Source organism: Panthera pardus, unplaced genomic scaffold (assembly GCF_024362965.1).
Source record: "Panthera pardus isolate Hobbes unplaced genomic scaffold, ASM2436296v1 HiC_scaffold_21, whole genome shotgun sequence".
Classification (NCBI taxonomy): domain Eukaryota; kingdom Metazoa; phylum Chordata; class Mammalia; order Carnivora; family Felidae; genus Panthera; species Panthera pardus.
The window spans coordinates 24,958,534-24,975,697 of record NW_026526777.1 but is presented as its reverse complement, the minus strand read 5'-3'; the positions used below and the strand labels follow the sequence as shown (position 1 = coordinate 24,975,697).

At 40.5% G+C, this 17,164-nt stretch overlaps 2 protein-coding genes across 10 annotated transcripts in view; one reads left to right on the top strand and one right to left on the bottom strand.

Annotated features, from left to right (window-relative positions):
- Nucleotides 1-5,099: 5,099 nt before the first annotated feature.
- On the bottom strand, nt 5,100-16,877 carry FAM72A (family with sequence similarity 72 member A). 2 transcript variants are annotated; one of them, XM_019433859.2, is made up of 4 exons: nt 15,213-16,877; nt 12,716-12,793; nt 9,862-9,986; nt 5,100-6,143 (listed from the first exon to the last, which is right to left on the bottom strand). In XM_019433859.2, the coding sequence occupies exons 1-4, from the start codon at nt 15,362-15,364 to the stop codon at nt 6,049-6,051; spliced, it is 450 nt and encodes a 149-aa protein (XP_019289404.1). In that variant the 5' UTR covers nt 15,365-16,877; the 3' UTR covers nt 5,100-6,048. The 2 variants fall into 2 exon arrangements, with proteins under 2 accessions (XP_019289404.1, XP_019289414.1); XM_019433869.2 differs by lacking the exon at nt 9,862-9,986.
- Nucleotides 16,867-17,164, top strand: part of SRGAP2 (SLIT-ROBO Rho GTPase activating protein 2) — a 233,764-nt gene continuing 233,466 nt past the window's right edge. For all 8 annotated transcript variants that reach the window (XM_019433816.2, XM_019433801.2, XM_019433809.2 and 5 more), the window contains exon 1: nt 16,867-16,999. The gene's annotated coding sequence lies outside the window, so the exon portion shown is untranslated. The remainder of the gene's footprint in view (nt 17,000-17,164) is intronic.

Below are 17,164 nucleotides of genomic sequence, written 5' to 3'. Positions count from 1 at the left end.
GAGATGGGTTCTGGTGGGCAAACTTCTATGGTGCCCATATTTGGCGGATCCAATTAATCTTTTGATATTTGCCATCCCACTCTTACGCGAGTTAAGGCAAAACTTGAATATGGATTTAATACCTGTTTTCGCTCTTCTCAAAATGAATACATAATTTCATTATGAACATTCACTAGTGCTCATTTGAGGCAAGGCTGTATCTGAAATTCCATATAAATAGATTTTAAATACAAGCTTATAAGGAAGGCCGAAACTAGAGTGATTTGCAAAGGGCTGTCATTTAATTCACTTTTTTATTATGAAATATTGGAGACATACTAAGTTTTAAAGAACAGGCACATACTCTTAAACGAACATTTGTTGCTTGTCAGATAAAAATCCGTATTAGCGAAAAAGACTTCATTTCCAGATAGAAGTGCAGCAAAGCTGGAAATTGAGTTTTGCATAAGTTCCTTTTTCTTTTTCCCTGGTACGTAAGACTAGCATTCTTATCGTGCACAGGCACACCAAGTCTCCCTTACTGAGAAGGGAGATGCTGCTGTCTCCATCTTAATTAAAAGAATTACAAACAAATCGACTAAGGTCTAATAGGGAAAGATGTATGAAAAGATTTTAATGGAAAACTTGACTTTTTTAGTTGGAAGACAACTACGGTGCAAACCAAAAAGGAAACATGGTCCTTAAGCTAATTAATTCTGAGTCCTTCAAATCTCAGAGTGATGTCAGTTACTAGCTGTGTGATGTTGGGCCAGTTTCTTAGCCTCTCTGTATCTCAGTCTCCTGAACTGTGTAGTGAGTATACTAATCAGATTTACTTCCTAGGGTTATTACATGTGAAGCCCTTAGAACAGTGCTTGCCATGTAGTAAACCCTCAGTGTCACCTCACTTTCTTCCTCCTCTTCCAAGGAATATCAGTTTCACAGGACAGCAGGAGCTTTGTTTTAGTTCTGTGTCCTCAGTTTCTATTTTTTCCACAGTAGGCACTCAATAAATACTTGTTGAGGCGCCTGGGTGGCTCAGTCGGTTAAGCATCTGACTTCAGCTCAGGTCATGATCTCACGGTCTGTGAGTTTGAGCCCCGCATCGGGCTCTGTGCTGACAGCTCAGAGCCTGGAGCCTGCTTCAGATTCTGTGTCCCCCTCTCTCTCTGCCTCTCCCCAACTCATGCTCTCGCTCAAAAATAAATAAAAACTTGAAAAAAAAATTAAAAAAAATAAATACTTGTTGGATGAATTAATTAATGACAGTAGCTAACCTTTTAGGCTGAAAGTAAAAAGGAATTTGTCTTATGGGGCACCTGGGTGGCTCAGTTGGTTAAGCATCCAACTTCGGCGCAGGTCATGATCTCGCGGTCTGTGAGTTCGAGCCCCGTGTGGGGCTCTGTGCTGACAGCTCAGAGCCGGGAGCCTGCCTCAGATTCCGTGTCTCCCTCTCTCTCTGCACCTCCCCCGCTTGCACTCTCAAAAATAATTAAACATTAAAAAAAAATAAAAGAAATTAAAAAAAAGAATTTGTCCTAAGTTTTATAGCTAGTGAGGGAAAAAATAGACCTCGGGTTTAGGGTAAGCGAGGGAGGGAGGAAAGAACCCTACTCTAAGATTAGAAGACCCACATTCAAGTTTAAATTCTTTTAACTCTGTGGGTGTTGAGACTAAGATTTTCTTTCTTAATTTATAGAATGGGGATAACTCCCAAGGTTATTCTGAGGATTACTTTAAGGTATATGTGAAAGCTCACAATAATTTATAAAGGGATATGCAAACACGTGATGTTATTAATTTTTATCTCAGTAAGTTTATCCATTGGATGACAATAAAATGATTCTATGAGAGTCTTGGAAGAAAGAATCTTTAGCTAAAGATGTAAGTACTAAAAATATTCAACCCCAGAGGTACCACAGACATAGACTAATTTTTTCCATCTGTGCAGTTTAGGGTAGATTTGGCATATGCTCAATACCAGGCAAGAAAGAAACTATGGTTTAGGCTGCTTTTAAAGTTAAAAAAAAAAAAAAAAAGCAGAAAAGGAAACTATTTCCTTTTATAAGCATGAATGTTAAAATAGGGAAAGCCTTCATCGAATAACTTACCACTGAAGCAGGACTATTTGAGCCATACTCTCTCCCACTTTCCCCATTCCCCATTTAGGTTCTACTTAGTTACTTGTCTCGTATCCCATGACTTCAGGATTATGGTCACTTCCTCCTCACCAAAGGAAAAACAATATAGATTATTCTTTATCGGCCATGCGTGACTCAGAGGTCAAAAGGGCAATTCGTTGTAGGGTACTCTCCCTAGATTAGTAATATTTAAAGACCTGGTTTTCAGGGCCCAGGATTATTTAAAATATTATGGCTTTAAGATTAGGCCCCACCCAAGATACCTCAACAGAGCCTGAATGTGAGGTTGAGAAACTGACATGAGGAAAAAGATAAAGGAGCAAAAAAAGCCATAGTGGGTCAGCTGATGACTCTCTGTCCCTTCCTTGAACTTCGGGAATGACAGGATGGAAGAAGGGGAAAAAAGGCGGTGCCCCACTGCAGATCAGATGTTTCATGAAAGTCAAGAGCGTCAGGGAACTTAATGATCTATGTATGTTCTTAGGGTAAAGGCAATCAATATAATTTCCACTGTTAAGTTGTTAGGTGCATCCAAGAAAGGACACTAGGAAAACTAAGCTTGATTACACTTCATCCCGAGTTATCCTAAATCTGATTGTTTTATTCTCCTGCTTAAAAACCTCAATCTCTCCACGTTGTGATTAGAGTAAGTCTAAACTTAACCATGGCATGGACTATTCTTTGTAACATCATCTCAGACTGCTTTGGTAGCTTCATCTTCTAATTAATTCTTACCACATATCTTGGAAGGTGTAGGAGGCTACTTACAATTTACCAAATAGGCCAGATACTTTTAAACTCCTGTACAGAACTCTCATCCCAGCTGGCCAACCTCGAACTGTACTTCAAAGCCTGGTGAAATTATCATTTCTTGTCTGTAGCTTTCTCAACTCCCACTCTCTCCTAATACTCAGAATGATTGTTTTTTCATCTATGGCGCCGTTGGACTTTGAGCACGGGTTTGTTAAATCACTTATCCTGATGCATTAGGTAGATTCATCAGGACTGTCCTTCCCTCCAGCTCACTGCGTTCTCCAGGAAACAAGTGTAAGCCCATCATTGCACAATTCTTGGCACACTATAGAAGCATAACACAGGTTTGTTGAATTGAATTAAATATTAGAAGAGGGCCAAAGCATTGATGGATTTTCTAGGCCGAGGAACTATGTGCTAAATCTACATACATGATTCTGTTTTTGGTCTTATCAGAGTGCTTTTATTAAATGTGCTTTTATTAAAAAACAGTGTCAAAAAAAGTGTCATGAATATATTTCTTTAGCTAAAACATTATTAATCCATTTTCAGCTTAGAACTGACCTTTCCATAACCCAGTTAGCTAAAAGGTAGCTGTATAATTTTAAATATTCTCCAGTTGGAATGGAATCACATTTGGGGTTTGCTTTAATCAGTGCACGCTTGTCTTGCTTTTGTTCTTCAAAGAGCCCCTTGACCATAGCCTTTGAAGGCATGAGCACAAGGGAAACCAGATGAACTCTGTCGAATTTTAAACTTACCAATTTCTCTCCTCTAGCATTTAACTTTTCTTCTTTAATGGAACAAGTTAACTAAAGAAGTATATAATGTAGGATCAATTTGTTTTTTTAAGTCTTATTCATTATGCCACCTTGTTCCAAAAAGTCTTTAAGAGAGGTTAAAGGGAAAAAAAAAAAAAAAAACCCACCCACATTCAAAACCAAATTGTTCCACACTTGGTCCATGTTCATCCACAGCATCCCAGCGCTGATGGTCAGTGTGAAAGACTTTTGGAAAAGTTTTCCAGGTACAGCATTTCCTGAAGCATCTTTTATCTTGGTTTACAGCAAAAGATTCTGTTGATGGGCATGGGTCACTTCTCTATCTTATGATCCAGTATGAATTTGTTCAACCTTGAAATCAGTCACTGAGGCCCTCTCTTGGGGTAGTTATTACCTAGCATGTATCCCGGCTAAATAAAATGGTAACTGATTCATGTCTGAAGGTGCATATGGGATGCGGCATAAAGATCAAGAGCAGGAGCCGGGGCCCCTGGGTGGCTCAGTCGGTTAAGCATCCAACTTCAGCTCAGGTCATGATCTCATGGTTTGTGAGTCCGAGCCCCACATCGGGCTCTGTGCTGACAGCTCAGAGCGTGGAGCCTGCTTCAGATTCTGTGTGTCTCTCTCTCTACCGCTTCCCTGCTTGTGCTCTCTCTCTCTCAAAAACAAACATTAAAAAAAAAAAAAAAGATAAAGAGCAGAGCTCTGAAGTCAGTCTTTCTGTCTGAGTTTAAATCTGGCCACATCTCTGACCAGTTATGTGACCTTGGACAAGCTGCTTAACCTCTCTATGCCTCACCTGTCTTATCAGTAAAAAAGGAATAATAATACCTACCTCATAGGTTTGTTGTGTGGAATAAGTGAATTAAATCTGTAAACAGTTTATTTTTTTTAAGTTTATTTATTTTGAGAGAGACACATGGGGGGAGGGGCAGAGAGCGAAGGGGACAGAAGATCTGAAGAGGGCTGTGTGCTGACAGCAGAGTCCAATGTGGGGCTCAAACTAATGAACTGTGAGATCATGAGCTGAGCTGAAACCGAGAGTCAGATGCTTAACCAACTGAGCCATCCTGTTGCCCCTGTAAAGACTTTAGAACAGGATCTGGCACATAGCTAGCACTCAATAAATGTTAGCTCTTGTGTTCTACACCTTTACATTTTGGGGTAAGAAACATGGTTACAGTAAAAGATTAAAGGCAGGCTGGTCATTTTTATAATAAAACTTTATTTTTTATTTATTTTTAACATTTATTTATTTTTGAGACAGAGAGAGACAGAGCATGAATGGGGGAGGGTCAGAGAGAGGGAGACACAGAATCCGAAACAGGCTCCAGGCTCTGAGCTTTCAGCACAGAGCCCGACGCGGGGCTCGAACTCACGGACCGCGAGATCATGACCTGAGCCAAAGTCGGCCGCTCAACCGACTGAGCCACCCAGGCGCCCCATGAAACTTTATTTACAAAACCACAACTCTGTGTGTTTAGGTATCGCTATTGACAAAATGCTTACAGCTGAGATATTACTAAGCAATACACTGATTTTAGCTATACCTAAAACCACAATCCAACACTATCCCAGTTTCCTATTCCTGTGTGGCTCTGAATGCAGCTTAAAACAAAAACAAAAACATTATTTATAATGTACAATGGCTTAAGCAAAACACTTCTTTAGTTTTTTTTCTATTTAAGGGTTGGAAGTGAGAATACTCATTTAAAATTTGCTAGTTACAGAAAAACTCCTAGAGAATAGAATATGGAGGTTCAGTTGCCCTGCTTTCATAACACAATAACTGCATGACTTCAGAAGAATATAAATAAATCATGTTGGGAAACAGTATATGCTGATAATTTTGTTGTTAAAATTCGTTTATCTAACATCGTGCTGAGGAATTAAGAGAATTTCTCCATATATTTTTAAAGTTTTAACTTATTCTATTTGCTGATTCACAAAGTCCTGCTCCATTTTAAGGATTTTTCACCAGTATGACACAGGATAACCAGTACCTATGAAAACCTAACGGCTTGGTTTTTTAAAAAATTCCTGTTAAGCTTTAATTCCCAGTTGAGCTTGCCATCTGCATGCATGGTTCACCCCCAGGTAGTTGAGTGACACATGAAATAACCTCCAATCTGAAGTTAAGAATACATCTATACCAGGTGGAGGGTGGAGAGAGGAAGAGGAGGAGGAAGCCATAGAAGAACTACCATAACTCAGATTAAATTCAGGTAATTCATCTGAGATAGCAAATAAATAAATCAACAAATGTCTCATTTTTTTTTCCAAAAAAAAGGAGAAATCAGTAGTATATCCTTGCTAATATTTTAAAAGTCAGTCCATTAATATTCTCTTTTAAATAGGAAAATGTCTGGATATTATACATCTCATAATCCCACTCATCGAATGCACTCCTCTGCTGAGATATCTAATGTGTCTTCATCTGTATTCTCTTCTATCTCTGGCAAGTTGCCCCAAAGTAGGAAGTTGACACCTGAAAAGAAAAGATCATAAAATTACTTAGAGCCAGCTACTATTACAACTCGCAACATGATATAGAAAACCTTATATGTTAACATCTTTATACGGAACCATAGTGTTAACAGTAAAGAGAAAAGATATTAAAGAATGTACCATAGATAAAAATTATCTAATATTATTCATCTAAGACATAAACATTTCTTAAGCCCTTTGAAGTAAGGGCTTGAATTCTAGAATCTTCGAACTCCGAAGGATCTCAGGGCCCATTTCCTCAAACTCTGCCTCTAGCTGTATTATGCCATAATCGCTCTACACTGGTAAGTTTCAAATCTATTTTAATGATTTTTAAGGATGGAGATCTCACAAGATTATTTTAGATTAAGTGTCTCTTTGGAGGGTACAGGAAAAAGGCTTGAATAAGTCTCTTCATCTCCTCAACAAGCACAAAAGTAGCTGGTGGCTTTTTTGTGATTAAAAACAACAAGGTTTTAGAGCCACTTATAATACGAACTGCAATCCTTTCTTACAGGTGGGTTTTAGTCTGGAAGCTATCCAGGTTGTAGCTGCCATTACATTAAACAAAACAACAATCTAGGGGTGTCTGGGCGGCTCAGTCGGTTAAGTGTCTGACTTTAGCTCAGGTCATGATGTCATAGTTCATGAGTTTGAGCCCCATGTGGGGCTCTGCGCTGACAGCTCAGAGCCTGGGGCCTGCTTTGTATTCTGTGTCTCCCTCTCTCTCTGCCTCTCCCCTGCTTGTGTTCTCTTTCTCAAAAATAAATAAATAAACATTAAAAAAAACCAACAACAATCTAAAGCCTCATAGTGAAAGGGTAGTCAGATTCCATACTGAAGAATCTAGCCTAGGCATATAGTAGGAACATGACAGATACATGATGGAAGATAATGACATGGTTTGTTCTGGGCACGTACTGTATTACAGAACTTGAAAGTACTAAACTGGGAAAAAATACAATTTATTAATTGACCTCTAGGGGAGCCAATGGAGTCCAACAAGGAAAGCAAATCTCACATCATCAGGTTGTCAGTGTGGCCACGTGGTGGAAGAGAATGAGCCAGGGTTTGGAGATTTGGTTTCAATCTCGCCTCCACCACCACCAGTAAGTACACCATGGGTGTTCTAACTACCTTTACTCTGAGTGTGCGCAACTGCAGACAATATATATTATTTTTTAATGTATTTAAATTTTTTATAGTATGGCATTATATGTATCTTTTCTAATTTGCTTTTTTCATTCAACATGTTTTTGAGATTTACCTATATCCACATGTATAGCTTTAGCTCATTTCTTTTTGTTTCTGAATTCTGTTGTGTGAATTAAATACGTATAGAGCAAATATATACATATATAGCAAATAGAGCCCCTCACTCATCACTTCCTCTAACTGCCATTTTGCACAGGTGCTCAAGGAGATATGTACAAGGAGGTGCACTGTGGCATTGTTGAAACAGTGGAAACCATCAACTGTCTCTCTTGGTCGAGATACTAGAATCTAATCAGGCAAGAAGTTAGCATCTATTTCATGCTGGGGGGGCGGGGGTGGATACAGAAGTCTATCGTATTGTTTTCTGCATTTTTTGTGTGTTTGCATTGTTTATAATAAAAAATACTCTGCCCTCCCCTCCCCTCCCAAGAATGAACAGTATTCTGCTTCCGGTAATATGGCTTTGATGAGCTAATGGAATAATAAGGAGTTACTAGGCCAAAATCTAAGGGATAATCAGAACCATAAAGGTAAGTGGAGAGCTGAAGTCAATTTGCCTTTGAGGGCATTTGCCAATCCCAGAGAATTTGAACTGAGGTTTCTCAAGAGTCCTCAGGAAAGTTTTGGGAAATCAGGTGGACACACGCAGCCTAGCCTAGAACATTGACTTGGGGCCCTTTCCATCTAAACATTCTAGAATTTCATAAAGCTTGTGTATGTGTTCCTTTGATGCAGCTGATTCAGGTGATTCAAGGACAGTCCCAGCATCATGAGAAACCCTGTTTTATACCAAGCATCTTGAAAGTCTCATTTTAAATCACAATATTAGGGTTACAAAGGAGAAGTTTGATATTCTTGGAGTGAATACTCAGAGACATGAGTAGTTCGGCACAATTGGTTCAAAGGAGAAAAAATAAACTAAGAGATTGGATCTGACAGAAGGAGCACCTTCCTTTCTCTGTTAAGAAGGGAGGAAGGAAATCCTGTGATACATCTGTTTCTCATGGATTAGATTCCATGTGAATGGAAGAATGCTGGGCTTTTATCTTTGAAAAATTGACCAATAATTAAAAAGTAAATCAAAATGGAAAAATCTCCACCCTGTGTTTTGAATTCTATGAAGCAGGAAAAATAGTATCAAAGCAGAAACTTCCTTTAATGTGTCCATGGTCAACACAAATATAAAACTGGAGGCCTAAGTTAGGAACCTGTATCTCAGGGGAGTTCAGATAAGTCTCTCCTCAAAAATGGCCTTCGTCACATCCCAGAGTCTGAAATTAAGACCCCCAAATGATGGGTTGAGAGCTACAATTGAATGCCAGGTGATTAAAAAAAAATCAGAGTCTATAAAAACCCAAGCATAATTGGAAGGTTTAAAGACCCTCAGAACCTAGCTTACAATTCATGATCTTCCGTCTGTGAAGACAAATCATCCTTAAGAAGAGGAATGTATTTTAAGTTCTGAAGAAGATTAAAACATACATTTAAAAACCTGAGGGTGTTAGTGCCAAGTTGGATTGTCGAATTCTTTAAATTTGTTCCGTAAACTAAAGTTCTGCAAACTTCAGTTCCCACTAAAAAAGTCCCACTACAAGTCAACCTGGTCTGCTGTGTAAGTAGGTATGAGATAGAGAAAACACATGTGCACAACAAAACCAAATGGCTGCAGACAATATAAAATGTATTATGTAAACATCCTTTAAGAAGTGGTTGTCGGGGCGTCTGGATGGCTCAGTCAGTAGAGCATCCGACTTTGGTTCAGGTCATGATCTCATGGTTGGGGAGTTCGAGCTCCACATTGGGCTCTATGTGGTCAGCCTGTCAGTGCAAGCCTGCTACAGATTCTGTCTTCCTCTCTCCGCCCCTCCCCTGATTGCTCTCTCCCCAAATAAATCAATGTTAAAAAAAAAAAAAAAAGAATTGGTTGTATATTTTCCTACTAAATAACTAGTACAACGTATCGGCATTAAATATTTCCCTTGAATAAAATTCCATCATAATTTATTAATATAGATGTCAAAATGTCTTTTTTTTTTTTTTTTTTTCCTGAAGCAACATCACCAAATACAGAGGTTACCTAGTCATCCTCCCTCCCAGGTCCTACTGGCCCAGGCTCCCCTCCCTACTTTCTTACACACACACACACACACACACACACACACACACACACACTTGACCATCAGATCTAAAATCTTCCAAAATTCTCTGGAGTTGTAATACGTATCAGTGCAACAATTTAGAGCAACTATTAATTTTAAGAGACCAAGAAGCAAAAGAGCCAAGTCTGAGGCTCTTGTATACACAACGATGAAATAGAAATGGCAAGGAATTTTGGCTAGTAGTTCCCCTAACTGAATATTTGGGTTAAAAGCCCTGAAGTTTCACACTTTCAACTCAGGTGAGAGGGTTTCAGAGAGAATCCTCAAACAATCAATTGCGAGTTTCACTCAGGTTTTGGTAGACAAGTAAATGTTAGAGGAATTTCCGAGTCAATTGTTTCTTACCGGTAGCGTCTAGTCTGTTAATATCATAAACTGCCTGGCTGTGAAACATCCAGAAGTGTCCATTGTTGCAGGAAAGAAGGCAGGAACAACAGGGAACAATCACATGATAACCTACAATGTTCCCACTAAGAAAGAAAAGTAAATATACTCAGATACCAGGTAATAACTGGCCATATAAACATTTTCGTGTGCTAACGTAAATGAACAGACCACCTCGAGTCCTCATTTCCTCCTAACAACCTCCATTGCTAGATCTTTGGGATGGGAGTGACTCTGGTAATGTTAAACTTGACAGTGCTACTGTCAAATACTAACACATTCTCCATTGCCTTGTGAGTGCTGCTTTACCCGTTGTCCTTTCAGAAGGTAGCTTCTAGACGCCATGCCATAAGGTTGTGATGTGTTCTGTAGAACACCCAGAATTGAGGTGCTGTACAGACAAAATATATCAGATAAAAGGTTTTTGCTATCCCCAGGACTGTGGCAAGTTGGGTTCTTCTATGTTCTAGTTCTACGCCAGCACCTAAAAACTGTCTCAACAGATGGAGGAGTAGGAAGACAGCATGAGCCCCTGTAAACCAAACACAAGCTGGCTGCTCTAATTTTAGTTTTAGTGTTTTTGAAGGAATTCAGAAATAAAGCAAATCCGTAGCTTCTAGAGAAAGTTGCAAAAGTTTTTTACTGTCTTCAAGATTATCCATCTGATTGCAAGTACTTCACTCTTCCACAGATTTTTTTTCCTATATGGTCATTATTAAATAAAGTGAATATACAGGGAACGTTTTAGCTAGTACTTTTTTTTTTTTAATCATAACATGTACTTATACCTTGGGTTGTAAAAATTCTTATTATAGCTTGTTTCCACCCTGGGAGACGTGGGAGTCAGTCAGTTTTGTGAGGCCCTATAAAAAAATACTATAAAAGGTACCAGCCTACCTAAAATATGTCTTCTAATCATAATCTGCTTGAAAGGCAAACACATGAAAGCAAGTTGTTCTTGGACCAGGACTGACAGTTATTTGTAGGACTATATTGCAAGAGTAAATTCTATGACTTTAATCACCATCCGTATTCATTCATTCATTTACTCATTCAATTCATGTTTATTGAGCATCTATTACTATGTGTCAGGTACTGTTCCAGGTGCTGGGAATACAGCAGTGGACAAAGTCCTTATTCTCATGGAGCTGACATTCTAGTAGGGACACATTCAGACCATTTTGCTCCCCTGCTAAGGCCCCTTCCGTGGCTTCCCATTGGCCAAAACTCAAAACAAAAAAACCCCTTCATATGAAGGTCTAGATCTGTGCTATCCAAAATGTGGTTGTTGAGCACTTGAAGTTTAGCTAGACTGAACTGAAGTGTGCTGTAAATATAAAACATATGCTGGATTTCAAAGACTAAGGATAAAAAATAGAATGTAAAATATTTTGTTAATAATTTTTTATGTTGGTTACATGTTGAAACAATATTTTGGTTATATGGGTTAAGTAAAATATACAATTTAAATTAATTTCACTTGTCTCTTCTTACTTTTTAAAATGTGGTTATTAGAAGATTTTCTTTATTTTTAGATTTTTTTAGCAGATTTTAAGTTACATATGCGGCTTGTAGATTTCTATTGGACAGCGTTCCTCTAGACTATCTGGATTCTGACCGCATCTCCAGTCTACTCACACTACTCTCCCTTGACGTTCACGATGTCTCAGCCATGCTGGCCATCATCTTTTTATTCCATGACCATGTTAAGCTTCCTCTTGCCTTGGGTTCTCTGCACTAGCTGTTCCCTGTGCCTAGAACATTTTCCCTTGCGCTCCTTGTCATCCTTTCGGATTTAACTCCAATGTTACCCTCTCATGAGAGGTCATCCCAGACCATGCTATCTCAAATAGCTCTTACCTACTCTCCCAACCTCTATTTTTCTCTATCATTTATTATTATTATTATTATTATTATTATCATTATTATTATTATTTCCTTTGGAGCACCTTCCACCCTATTCAATATCTTATTGATTTAAATATCTTACTAACCAATCATCTTCCCACTAGAATATAATGTCCAAAAGCCAGCGACTTTGTTTTATTTATTGTTGTGTTTCCAGCCCCTATAGCAATGATTAGCACATAGTAGGACTTTAATGTATGGTTTGAATGAATGAAAGAATGAATTTAAATCATTAGCACATAAGAATTTAAATTATTTGGATTATAATTTATAATCCAAACCCCATTTAAATGTTAAAAAAAATCTCAAATTTCTTCTCTCTAAAATGGGACAAATAATACTCAAGTCTGTCTACCTCTCAAAAGATAATAGTAATAGTTTTCATCTGTGTTGTAATTTATAGTCTATCAAGCCTTTTAACATTCGTAATTAATTTAATCTTCACAACACTCTATAAAGTAAACACAAAAGATATTTAAATTTCTATCTTCTTAAGTTAGAAGATTGTTTCTATCTTCTTAAGCTATAAATTAAACAAGGAAACAGAGGTCCAGGGATTTAGAGGCTTAAGGAATTTACTCAAGATCACATTTAGAGTAAGAGTAGGGCCAGGGCTCAAACCTGATTTTTACGATTGTAACTCTGTTTTATCTTCCCAAACTACATTGACTTTTTCTGAAAATTGAAGCAGATATTTGTCAAGGTGCTTTGAAAAATTATAAAATCATATACAAATGTGACACAAGACCCTTTCAAAAAATAACTCGAAGTAACAAATGGTTTCGCAATGGCTCACTGCATGGGTTATAACCAGTGCTCGATGCAGCCCACTGAACCTTTCTCTGTGCTGTGGTGTTAACATCCATCTTCCAAATGCAGGGCCATCTAGAATCTTGCCACAAATTACCATTTTAAACATGCGATGTCTTTCAGTTTACATTTGCAGATTTCAGTGAAATAGCATCTTCCAATGAAGTCCACTGCACTGGAGAAGGAAATGTGCAGAAATGGTCAAAGGTACTTTTTAAAAAATTGTTGTAAAAACACATATAACATAAAATTTACTAAATTAATCATTTTAAGTGTACGGTTCAGAAGTCTTAAGTGTATTCACATTGTTGTGCAATGAATCTCCAGACCTTATTCGTATCACAAAACTGAAACTCTATGTCCATCAAACAGCTCCCCATTTCCCTCTTCCCTCAGCCCTTGGCAACCACCACCTACTTTCTGTTAGTATGAATTTGACCATTTTATATAGCACGTATAAGTGAAAGCATATAGTATTTGTCTTTTTGTGACTGCCTTATTTCATTTAGCATAATGTTCTCAAGGCCCCTCCCTATTGTAGCATATGGCAGGATAGCCTTCCTTTACAAGGCTGAGTAATAGTTTATTGTTTGCATATACCACATTTTGTTAATGAACACTTGCATTGCTTCCTAGCAGCATTCTTCACAGTGACCAAGGTTAACCAAGGTTATTGTGAAGAATGCTGCTAAGAACATGGGTGTGCAAATAGATCTTTTAAATCTTGCACTGAATTCTTCTGGGTATATATCCAAATATAAACACATACTCAGATACATATATACACCCAGAAGTGGGATTCCTGGATCATATGGTAATTCTATTCTCAATTTATTTAGGAAATTCGATGCTATTTTCCATAGCAGCAGCACCACTTTATATTCCTACCAATAGTGCACAGGGTTCCGATTTTTCCATATCCTTGTATTTTTGGTTGTGATTTAGCATGAGTTTTGTAGACCCAAAGAGCTGAAAGAGACTCTAAAGCAGAATGATAGTATATTTTGTAAGAGTCAGTTAATACTTCTGAGCTTACCATAAATATGACAAAATTCCACTTAAATAATCTTATGTGTTCATTAATTCATACATATCTTAGCACGCTAATCCATTACTATTACAACCCCTATAAAGAAGAAGAGACGATAAGAAAAACCTGGTTCTAATGTAGACTCTGGTCTAACCTCTAACAATTCAATGTCTGAGCCCTCATCTTATTGCATACCACATCTATTGCAAAGATGAATGGGTTAATATTTTAGGGGCATCTGGGTGGCTCGGTCGGTTGAGGGTCCAACTTTGGCTCTGGTCATGATCTCCTGGTTCATAGGTTCGAGCCCCGCAACGGGCTCTGTGCTGACAGCTCAGAGCCTGGAGCCTGCCTCATTTTCTGTGTCTCCCTCTCTCTCTCTCTCTCTCTTTGCCCCTCCCCAACTTGTGCTTGCTCTGTCTCTCAAAAACAAATACATATTAAAAAATTTTTCTTAATTTGTCTGCATGTGTGCATCTGTGTGTGCTACTAGTAAGAAAAAGCTTTAGACAAAAAAAAATCATAGAACCTGTGCAATAGTAGGTTCTAGATTTATTGTCTAGTGCTTTTTTTTTTTTTTTGTAACACACAGGTGCACACACACATACAGAAGTACTTAAAATATTAACCCAAATATCTTTGCAATAAATGAGAGCCATTTGCTTTGCCAGTAGGCATCTCTACACTTAAACCATTTCAGAAAAGGTTTCAAGAAAGGAGGAGTTCATAGCTTTTGAGTATATTTCCAAAATGTTGAAGTTTCTTATCATCACAAAGTTCATTTTAAAGTATTATGATTGTTAGCCTAAATCTTGAAAATTACATAAGGGCATAAATATGCTGCCTATGGAAGAGAAAGTACCTCTTGGAGCTAGAAAAAGGTACATTTGAGTAAAATAAAATGGCTACTTTTTCCAAATAGGTAGCAAATTCTTACGTGTCTGAAAACAGAATTTAAGAGGATTTAATGATGCAAACAAATGCGTGGTATCTGCAATAGTTGACAAGGATTGTTTTAGGGCTAGGTCTATTTCATCGCCTAAAAATCTATTTCTCTCTCATTAAGAGAGAGATTGTTGAGAAAAGAACACTGAATTACCTGGACAATGGATCTGATTCAGCCTGGCAAATTGCAAATAATGGCAGCAAATTATGAATATTTTTGGCCTAAAACTTTATGGATAAAAATGAAAAACTGAACTCTTCTAACAGTACAGAGAACCTTGCCTGAATTTACCTAGAGTCTAGGGTCTAGGTCGTGGATTTGATCCAGTGAGTTAGGATGGTTGGGCGGGGCACAGCGCCAGGGGATCCAACTTAAGGGATGTGGTCACATGACTATAATTGAACCAGAAACATTACATCAGGACTGACCACTCTGGCTAAACCACAGACTTTGTCCAGACAGTCTGCCCACTTAGTTATACTCCAAGGGGATCATCAGACTGTTGGGAGTGGCTGGAACACCAAAATGATAACCTCCTTGTTGACTCCCAGAGGTCCAAACCATACACTTTTCCCATTTAGTTAAAGGCTACCGTTGCCCGCCACTAGCAAGACTTACTTGGTAGGAGGGATGTCTGTAGAGAAAAGGTCTATTTCAGTATCAGCCAGCAAAACAGCCTTCATTCCCCTAGAGCTGAGCACTTGTTTACAGAATTTGCAACACAGGATGGACACGCACCGGTCCTCGAAACTACAACTGCTGGTAGACATGGCGTCCCGGCAAGGATGCGGTGCGGGGTTTTGAAAAAGGAAACAAGAGCAGTACCTTTCCTAGTTGGATTCCCCCAGGCCAAAAATCAAATTGCGAGGCCTCGACCTTTTCTAAGCCCTAAAACTGGGGAGGAAATGAGTTCTTTCCTGTTTTCCCGTGGGAGGGTGAAAGTGATATTTATTGAGTAGGAACAGGGCGAAGCAGCAAATGTGGCTTTCCTTTTAACTTTCGGGGAAGGCAGGGGGATTTGAAGTGGGGAGGCGGCGAGCTACAAAAGGCCTGGGAACTTCTCTACAGACTCCCCAGCCACGCGTCTAAAAGGCTCCTCTACTCTTCGGCTCCCGCCCCTGTAGCAATTCCCTTAGCTTTCTCCTGCAGAGTCCCTCCGTGAAAGCGCCTCTCCTAAGCCCCTCCCTCGGAGCGCTCCAATTCCTCGCCCTCTGATCGCCGGCCACGCGTCCCGACCCACGCCTCCTCTTTGGAAATCTTTCTCCTCTTCCCAGGATCCAGAAATCCCCTCAGCTTTTCCCACCCGGACGAACCCGGGTTCTCCTCAGTCCTCCCAGGACCCTCCCTCCTCCGCTCTGCTCGCTGCTAGGCCCCCGCTTCACTTCTCTCCTGGCAGCCCCCAGCCCTCAGCGTGCTGGCTGGACCTCGCGCCGTTTCTCTTGGTCCCGGTCCCTCAGCTCTCCCTCGTGCCCCCCGCTGTCCCCTTAGGTCTCCTCCGGAGCGGCCGCTCCGGAGCGCGCGATGGTGTTGATGGGACGGGGCAGAGGTCGCTTTTGGGGTTCAGTCGGCGCTGGGGTCTCTGTCAGCGAACGCGTCGCGTTTTGCTCCCTCTTCCGCTCTCTCTGCCTTTCCAACCGGCTGTCAGTTTGAATTGCAGGCGCAGCGCACCGATTGGGAGAACCGGAGTTCGCCCGCGTCCCGCATTGGAAGGCTCGGGAGCCTTCCCCCGCTGAGATCTTAGTGGCCTGGAGACCGTACGCCCCGCCTCAGTAACGGTGCCGAGATGAGCTCGGCTTTCTGGTTGGCCGAGTTTGGCTCCGCCTCCGCTCCCATTGGCCGGCACCGGGGGGCTTGGGCAAACCCTACTCCCGCCCCAGTGAAAGAGGCAAGGCACTCCCTTCACGCTTCTTATTGGAAGACTTTCTACAGTCCCTACTGGTCTCTACTCTCTACTGGCTAAAATTCTCCGCAACGCCCCTCCTCTCTACCCCGGTCCAATTGGTAGTGCCTTCTCTCAAGAGTTTGTGTTTGGCTGTTGGTTCCATTTTAACCCCGCCCATTAATTCTACTTCTGGGCTCGGCAACCCTGGGAGGAGCTTGCTCTATGACCACGCCTCGGTGGTGCTAGTCACACCTCCAAAGTTTCTCAAGCTCCTCCTCCTCATTCCAGACCTCCCGAGATCAGCTATTCCTATTGGCTACAGGCCCCATCGGTCGATAGAAAACGGGCGGTGATTGGTAAGGGGGTGGGCTCTGATTCCCGGCGGGGTCCTGCGGAGTTGGCGGAGGCTCCTCAGGGGACTAGGGGGACCGATCTGCGTAGAAGCGGGTGGCGGGGAAGAGGGGAGGAGATCTCTGAGTGGGAAGCGAAGCTGGGGACCTGAGACCCGTCGCGTCAGAGCCAGGTAAAGGCTCCTTCCCTCTCCCCTTTCCTCTTCCCGGCCGCCGGGCTGGAGCCCTGACTGAACAAACCCGGGCTGGGGCGGGAAGGAGAGGGCGCGGATGCTGCTTGCGGCATCGCCTAGCCGTGCCGCCCGGAATCACTCAGACGCCCTCCCCCTCGACCCTCT

Excerpts from the sequence above, each read along its gene's own strand:
- FAM72A (XM_019433859.2), bottom strand. The coding sequence starts at position 15,364 with ATGTCTACCAGCAGTTGTAGTTTCGAGGACCGGTGCGTGTCCATCCTG. Across the intron at positions 9,987-12,715 it reads GACATCGCATGTTTAAAATG|TGGGAACATTGTAGGTTATC; the intron begins GTAATTTGTGGC and ends TTTCTTTCTTAG. Across the intron at positions 6,144-9,861 it reads TAACAGACTAGACGCTACCG|GTGTCAACTTCCTACTTTGG; the intron begins GTAAGAAACAAT and ends TTTTCTTTTCAG.